General features: G+C 63.8%; 1 protein-coding gene across 1 annotated transcript in view; it reads left to right on the top strand.

Annotated features, from left to right (window-relative positions):
- The first annotated feature begins 647 nt into the window (after positions 1 to 647).
- CELSR1 (cadherin EGF LAG seven-pass G-type receptor 1) overlaps positions 648 to 8,397 on the top strand; it is a 144,848-nt gene continuing 137,098 nt past the window's right edge. The window contains exons 1-2 of the mRNA XM_068971563.1: positions 648 to 1,228; positions 1,335 to 5,086. Of these exons, the coding sequence (XP_068827664.1) occupies positions 648 to 1,228; positions 1,335 to 5,086 (4,333 nt within the window). The remainder of the gene's footprint in view (positions 1,229 to 1,334; positions 5,087 to 8,397) is intronic.

Below are 8,397 nucleotides of genomic sequence, written 5' to 3'. Positions count from 1 at the left end.
CGCGGGAGGGGGAGGGTGTCTCACAGCACGAGCCCCTCGCCCGCAGGCTGTGCCCCGCAGGAAGTGAGGCAGGTGTCAGTTCGTTCTAAAGCACCCCCTCCCCATCTGCACCCCGTAGGAGGCGGCAGTGTGTGTCTCAACCCTAAAACTCCCTTCCCGGGCTGTTCCCCGCAGGAGATGGGGTAAGTCCGGAGACCGGCCGCTGTCGTAGGGTTCTGAGTGCTCCCCCGCCCGCGACGGCTCCCCGCCCCCCGGGCCTGCGCTCGGGGCCCCTGAGCTGCGGCCGTAGCCTAGGGGCCTTGGGGCCCGAGCGCGCGGCCGCGAACTGTGCGCTCCAGCCAGTCGCAGGCGCGGGAGACGAGCTCGCCTCCGCCGACTCCAACTCCGATCCCAAGTGTCAACTCGGACTGCTTTTCTTTTCCTGTAAAAGTTCCCTTTTAAACCCAAAGGACCCTATTCTGGGTTAGTCGCCTATAGAGTTTCAAAGTCCAGGAAAATTTCTCCGGGTTAAGCACTTTAGCCTCGGGCATATGGCTGTAAATCTGTATCCGCCCCCCACCCCCCACCCCGGCAGCGGCCGCTGCCGGAGAGCTGCCCCCTCCCGGGAGCCTCCGCACCCTTTACTCTCCCCTGTCGGTCCAGCCCGGATGGCGGTCTCCACGGATCAGCGTTGCCGGGGTGGGGAGGGGGGCTTCGGTTGCGCTCAGTCCCCGGAGAGTGGAGCCACCGCCGCACTGGTGGCCACGGCACCAGCTCCCCCCACCACCCCCGCCCCACGCCGCTCCGCCCGCCTTTCCCGGCCCGACTTCTTCGGCCCTGCCCCCAAGGGAGGCCGGGTGGGGAGGCCGCTGGAGAGTGGGCCCTGCCCGCAGCCCCCGCCGCCGCTGCGCCCCCGCGTCTCCATAGCGATCCTCCCGGCGCGCACCTCCGGGCCGGCTCCCCCAGGGGCCGAACAATACGCGGCGGGGCCGGGGGCGGGGCCGGGCCGGGCCAGGGGCGGGGAGAGCGCGGGCGCTGGGGGCGCTGGCCGAGCGCACCGCCCAGGCAGCAGCCGGCCGCTGGGGTCTCGGCCGCGCGGTGCGGCCGGTACCGCTCCGGGAGCGCAGCCCTCGTCCCGCCGCGGGCCCGCCCCGCTTCCCACGCCGCCCTGTCGGGCCCGCGCAGGAGCCACCTGGAACCACCCAGATCCGCCGCCACCGCAGGTTGATGCGCGACGCCCTCCCGGGACGCGCGGAGGAGCCATCTTGAAACCAACTTCGCAAACTTTCGCAAAGTGCTCTTGAAGTGGAAGCTGCGGGGGAGACCGGGAGCCCGGCCCCCGGTGTCCCCTCCAGGGCCCCCGGGGAGGCGGGGCGCGAGCCGCCCCGAGGGCCCGGCACCGGGCGCGCGGGAGCCGCCCCCCGGCCGCGCCGGGTGGATGCGGAGCCGCGCCGGGTGCATGGATTGTGCTCGGGCGCCCGGCTCGGGCTCCGGGCCATGGCGCCGCCGCCGCCGCCGCCGCCGCCCGTGCTGCCCGCGCTGCTGCTGCTGGCTGCGGCCGCCGCCCTACCGGCGCTGGGGCTCCGAGCGGCCGCCTGGGAGCTGCGAGTGCCCGGCGGTGCCCGCGCCTTCGCCCTCGGGCCCGGCTGGACCTATGCGCTGGATGCGGCGCACACGCCCCGGGCGCTGCGGGAACTGCTGGACTTGAGCCGCGACGGCCGGCTGGTCGGGCGGCGGCGCGGACCCGGCGCGGGTCTCCCGGGCTGCGCGCGCCTGGGGGGACGTCCGCTGCCACTGCAGGTCCGCCTGGCTGACCGCAGCGCCCAGGCGGCGCTGAGCCTCCGCCTGCGGGCACACGCGCACGGTCCCGGTTGCGGCGCCCGGCCCCGGGGCCGACGGGCTCTCGGCGCCGAGCTGCGCGCGCGGGCTGTGCTAGCGGTGCCTGGCCCCGGCGCGATGCTGTGCTTCCCGGCCCCTGGCGGCGGCGGGGCCACGCTGCACTCGGCGCTGGCCGCGTTGACCACGTTCCCCGCCTGCAGCTGCCCGCCGCGCCCCGGTTCCCGCTGCCCACGCCTCCCTGTCTGCCTGCCCCCCGGGGGATCGGCCCGCCTGCTCCTGCTCTGTGCCCTGCGGCGCGCAGCCGGCACCGTCCGGGTGGAGCTGGCGCTGGAGGCGGCCTCGGGGACGCCTTCCCCATTGCCGTCGCAGTCGCCGCCGCCGCCAGGCCTGCCTCAGGCCGGGGCGGGGGCGGCGCGGCGGGCCCGGCGGGGCGCTGGCGGCAGCACCACCCCGCAGTTCCAGCTGCCCAGCTACCAGGTGTCGGTGCCCGAGAACGAGCCCGCCGGCACCGCGGTCATCGAGCTGCGAGCGCACGATCCCGACGAGGGCGAGGCGGGGCGCCTCGGCTACCAGATGGAGGCGCTGTTTGATGAGCGCTCCAATGGCTACTTCCTCATCGACGCGGACACGGGCTTGGTGAGCACCGCCCGCCCGCTGGACCGCGAGACCAAGGACACGCACGTACTCAAGGTGAGTGCGGTGGACCACGGCTCGCCGCGGCGCTCTGCCGCCACCTACCTCACCGTCACGGTCAGCGACACCAACGACCACAGCCCGGTCTTCGAGCAGTCGGAGTACCGCGAGCGCGTGCGCGAGAACCTCGAGGTGGGCTACGAAGTGCTGACCATCCGCGCCACCGACGGCGACGCGCCCTCCAACGCCAACATGCGCTACCGCCTGCTGGAGGGCGCGCGCGGCGTCTTCGAGATCGACGAGCGCTCGGGCGTGGTGCGCACCCGGGCAGTGGTGGACCGGGAGGAGGAGGCCAGCTACCAGCTGCTGGTGGAGGCCAACGACCAGGGCCGCAACCCGGGCCCGCTCAGCGCCACCGCCACTGTGCATATCGTGGTGGAGGACGAGAACGACAACTACCCCCAGTTCAGCGAGAAGCGCTACGTGGTCCAGGTGCCGGAGGACGTGGCCGTCAACACGCCGGTGCTGCGAGTGCAGGCCACGGACCGCGACCAGGGCCAGAACGCTGCCATCCACTACAGCATCGTCAGCGGGAACCTGAAGGGGCAGTTCTACCTACACTCGCTCAGCGGCAGCCTGGACGTGATCAACCCACTGGACTTTGAGACCATCCGAGAGTACACTCTGCGCATCAAGGCCCAGGATGGGGGCCGGCCGCCGCTCATCAACTCCTCAGGGCTGGTCTCGGTGCAGGTGCTGGACGTTAATGACAATGCCCCCATTTTTGTGAGCAGCCCCTTTCAGGCAGCCGTGCTGGAAAATGTGCCTCTGGGCCACTCGGTCCTGCACATCCAGGCGGTGGACGCTGATGCAGGGGAGAACGCACGCCTGCGCTACCGCCTGGTGGACACCGCCTCGGCCTCCGTGGGGGGTGGCGGTTCTGGGCCCGCAGCCCCGGCTCCAGCCGCAGACTTTCCTTTCCAGATCCACAACAGCTCGGGCTGGATCACCGTGTGCGCGGAGCTGGACCGCGAGGAGGTCGAGCACTACAGCTTCGGGGTAGAGGCGGTGGACCACGGCTCGCCGCCCATGAGCTCCTCAGCCAGCGTGTCCATCACGGTGCTGGACGTCAACGACAACGACCCCGTGTTCACACAGCCGGTGTACGAGCTGCGTCTGAACGAGGACGCAGCGGTGGGGAGCAGCGTGCTGACCCTGCGAGCCCTCGACCGGGACGCCAACAGCGTGATCACCTACCAGCTGACCGGCGGCAACACGCGTAACCGCTTTGCGCTTAGCAGCCAGAGCGGCGGCGGCCTCATCACACTGGCACTGCCGCTGGACTACAAGCAGGAGCGGCAGTACGTGCTGGCCGTCACCGCGTCCGACGGCATGCGCTCGCACACCGCGCAGGTCTTCATCAACGTCACCGACGCCAACACCCACCGGCCCGTCTTCCAGAGCTCGCACTACACGGTGAGCATCAGCGAGGACCGGCCCGTGGGCACCTCCATCGCCACCATCAGCGCCACCGACGAGGACACCGGCGAGAACGCGCGCATCACCTACGTGCTGGAGGATCCGGTGCCGCAGTTCCGCATCGACCCTGACACTGGCACCATCTACACCATGACGGAGCTCGACTACGAGGACCAGGCCGCCTACACGCTGGCCATCACGGCTCGGGACAACGGCATCCCCCAGAAGTCCGACACCACCTCCCTGGAGATCCTCATCCTCGATGCCAACGACAACGCGCCACGCTTTCTGCGGGATTTCTATCAGGGCTCCGTCTTCGAGGACGCGCCCCCGTCCACCAGCGTCCTCCAGGTCTCCGCCACCGATCGGGACTCGGGCCCCAATGGCCGCCTGCTGTACACCTTCCAGGGTGGGGATGACGGTGATGGGGACTTCTACATCGAGCCCACGTCGGGCGTGATCCGCACCCAGCGCCGGCTGGACCGGGAGAATGTGGCGGTGTACAACCTTCGTGCCCTGGCCGTGGACCGGGGCAGCCCGGTGTCCCTGAGCGCCTCGGTGGAAATCCAGGTGACTGTCTTAGACATTAATGACAACCCTCCGGTGTTTGAGAAGGATGAGCTGGAGCTGTTTGTGGAGGAGAACAGCCCGGTGGGGTCCGTGGTGGCAAGGATTCGAGCCAGCGACCCCGACGAAGGCCCCAACGCCCAGATCATGTACCAGATTGTGGAAGGCAACGTTCCCGAGGTCTTCCAGCTGGACCTGCTGAGCGGGGACCTGCGGGCCCTGATGGAGCTGGACTTCGAGGAGCGGCGGGAGTATGTATTGGTGGTGCAGGCCACGTCGGCGCCCCTGGTGAGCCGGGCCACGGTGCACATCCGCCTCCTGGACCAGAACGACAACCCGCCGGTGCTGCCGGACTTCCAGATCCTTTTCAACAACTACGTCACCAACAAGTCCAACAGCTTCCCCAGCGGCGTGATCGGCCGCATCCCGGCCCACGACCCCGACCTCTCAGACAGCCTCAACTACGCCTTCCTGCAGGGCAACGAGCTCCAGCTGCTGCTGCTGGACCCCGCCACGGGCGAGCTGCAGCTGAGCCGGGACCTAGACAACAACCGGCCGCTGGAGGCGCTCATGGAAGTGTCTGTTTCCGGTGAGTGGCCTCAGGGGCCCTGCGAGCACCCTCCTCCCCCTGGGGAGCGGCAAGGGGCTGCCAGGAGCCGCCTGGCAAGCCAGGGCACCTTCAGGCAGGGCCCGGGCGTCTCTATGGGGATCTGTGGCCTTGGGTTGGATGGTTGGATACCGCTCGCAGGAGGCAGGCCACACAGCTGCTCTCACTGAGTTCGCTGGGAGCAGGCCTGGGCATCTTCAAGTTCAAGCCCGGGGCTTCCTGGGTGTTTCTCAGAGGGCCTGGCTCCCCGAGTTGTGCTATTAGAACCTGGGCTCTGGGGTTATCTGAGTCGTCTGGTTCGCTCGGTGATGCTCTGTAGTCAGCCCTCGCCGTTGGGAAAGATCAAAGGTCACTGCCCGCCCCATGTGCCAATTAGTTCCCGGGTGGGACCGTTGGAAATTGCCGGATGGGCCCCTGAGTCACCCTGTAAGACGGCGGGAGTTAGCTGCCTTCGTCTCTCCTTTCTGTCTCCTCCAGATAATAACAGGCGGGCTTCTGTGTGCTCGCCCCTGTGGGAGCGCTTTGAAAACGTAGCCTCGTTTGATCTTGGCTTGTGCTCCTGGACAGGGGCTTGTAATTTGGGCGTTACTGAGAGGCCTGCCCAGGTTGGCGCTGGAGCCACTGTGGGAACCCAGCCTGCCCGCTCTGGGGCTGGAGGGACGGTGTCCCGGCTCGGCCAGCCCGACCCAGGTGGGCAAGGGTGCCCTCCATGCTGCTGACCCCCCCTCCCACGGGACAAGCAGGGCGGTGGGGCAGAGAGGGGGGCAGATAGAAGGACAAGGAAGAGAGAAGGGGAGTCCGGGTGGGGGGACAGCCAAGAGACTCCAGGTGTTTCCTGCAGGCCGTGACCTTAACTAGGAGACGAGACCATCATCAAGAATGGCTGCGACCTGTGCAGTTGAGTCAATATTTCAGATGAGTTGTTTAAATGATAAATTGTTACAATGCAGCATACCCCTGGACGAGTTAGCAAGTTACTTCTCGGATTTATTTTGTCTCCACGCTCTACTGTAATTCTCTATATACCAAGGACTGCGCTGCATGCAGGTTCCAGCTGTTTGCTTATAAAAGCTGGAATCTGCGGGTCCGGTTTGGAGGCAGTGCGGTACTGTGACATTGATTTTGGCTGCCCAGTCTATCTGCAGGTGAATATTGTGGGTTTTGTAAAGTTGTGACTGTGGAGAGAATATGGAATAGAGCCTTAAGGAGAATTGTCAATCAGGGTTATGGATTTTCCGAGCGACGGTAATTTGTTAAAAAAGTCTCTCTCACAAATTTCCACTTTCATTTTCTTTTTCTTTTTTTTCCTGTATTGCTGTATCTGCTAGGTAGAGCAGAGTGGAAAATTCAGCCTATATAAAAGTGACTTGGCAACATCATAGGATTTTGAACTTACGTGGGACGTGGTGTTTTTGGGGAACCGGAGCTTGCTGGGAGCGAGGGTGTTTGTGTCCGAAGCATCAGGAGTGTGGCCCTCCCGGCTCGTGATGTCTGGTTAAGGGGTTTAGGGTGGATTCACTCTTTTGAGGTTGGGAACTGAGGGCTGACTTGTCTACCTGGTGGGCCCAGAGCCAGGACCGCACTCGAAGGTGAGCCGGGCGCTCCATGCTGTGTAGTGAACATCCGGTGGTCCAGCTCTGGGCTTTGAAGCCCGTGTGTCACGCCTGGAGTCTGCCAGGCACTGAGGCCTCGTGTCCACCCTCCCAGATGGTGGTGGTTACCTGGAGCCAGACTTCAAGCACTTCCGTGAACTCTTCTTACTGCCTTGTCGCTTATCCATCCGGTACCTGGGAGGCGAGTGGCGTCATGCTGTGCCCATTATACAGATGAAGAGGCTGAGACTCAGAGATGTGAGGTCACTTCCTCGGAGTCACACGGCCAGCGAGCAGAAGCGCCAGGCATCCAGCCGAGACCCAAACCCTCCCCTCTCTTACCTGAGAGAGACGTTGTGAGGAATTAGTTGCTGTGGCGAATTGTCGCAATGCTCTGGTTTACGGTAGACTTGTGAGACTTTCCTGACTGTCCAGTGGGTAAGACTGCTCACTTCCAACGCACGGGGCATGGGTTCAGTCCTCGGTTGGGGAACTAAGAACCCACATGCCTTGGGATGCAGCCAAAGGATTAAAGAAATAATAATGAAGTAGGCACCTTGGGATCCTACACAGCCCTCCAGCCGTTTGACAACTAGTTAATACTTAGAAGAACAAAATACTAGAAACTATAAAAGCTGTAACTCCCAACAGCACAGCTGCGTGTAGAAACAGAACAAAACAAGGAGCTCAGACTTTGAGTTAACCAGAGTTGGAATCTTAGGTTTTCTTTCTTCCTTTTTTAAGAAACAGTGGGAAAGTTGTGGTTTCAAGCTCCTGAGCTACTACTTCCATTGAAGTGTTACTGGCTCCTCCGGCTTTACAGCCTTACCCTGCAGCTTCTGGCGCCCCAGAGCTGGAGTTACTAGCAGCTTACAACCTGCAGTTATTACCGCCCTGGGGCTGCTGTCTAGAGAGCCCAGCCATCCACTAGGTTTTGTGGGAGCCCGCGAGGACAGGCCGGGTGCCTCCAGTAGGGGAGCGCGCTGGGACGGTGCAGGGGATTGGAAAGGGTATGTGGTACCCAAGATGGACACGCTTGGGAGGAGGGCAGCTGCTTGTGCCTGGATGGGCGTCTTGGTGCGGCCTGGGAGCCAGTAGCATCGATGGTTTTGTGTAGCCCACCAAGGACAAAACCCCGATGTTCTCTGAATTCTGAATATCGTCACATTCAAGTCTCCGCCATTTTTAGAACCCATCTGGTGATACATGGTGTTAGTTTTACATGGGACGGTTTTTGAATGAGATTTAGCATTCAGTGGGGGGGGGGGCATCAAACTCGGGGAGACAGTGGAGGATGGGGAAGCCTGGCGTGCTGTAGCCCATGGGGTCGCACGTGGAGCCCCTTGGGTAGTTCTCCTAGGAGCTGGTCGTTCAGTGAACCGACGTTTTAAATATCCACCTGGGCACGTGTGAGCCACACGTTATGGAGCGCAGCACTGGGGAAAGATGACCCTGTGCTTTGGGCCTGAGGGCTTTTGGGGTGGTAAGGGCATCATTGGTGGGGTAAAAGTGATCGGGCCATGAATCATTCAGAGGTGTCCGCAAATCTCAAAAGTCACGAAACAATGAGACTGAATAAGCTTTACGCGCTTACTTTGTGGCGAGCTGATGGGATAAAGTCGTCTAGGCTTGATAAAGGTTTAAAATGTGTTTGCTGAGTTAAATCCAGGATATCGCAGGGACAGCGACTGCCAACAAGGA

The sequence above is a fragment of the Capricornis sumatraensis genome, chromosome 4, assembly GCF_032405125.1.
Source record: "Capricornis sumatraensis isolate serow.1 chromosome 4, serow.2, whole genome shotgun sequence".
Taxonomy (NCBI): domain Eukaryota; kingdom Metazoa; phylum Chordata; class Mammalia; order Artiodactyla; family Bovidae; genus Capricornis; species Capricornis sumatraensis.
Note: the sequence above shows the minus strand (reverse complement) of the source record. Positions and strands in the feature narration are given on the sequence as shown.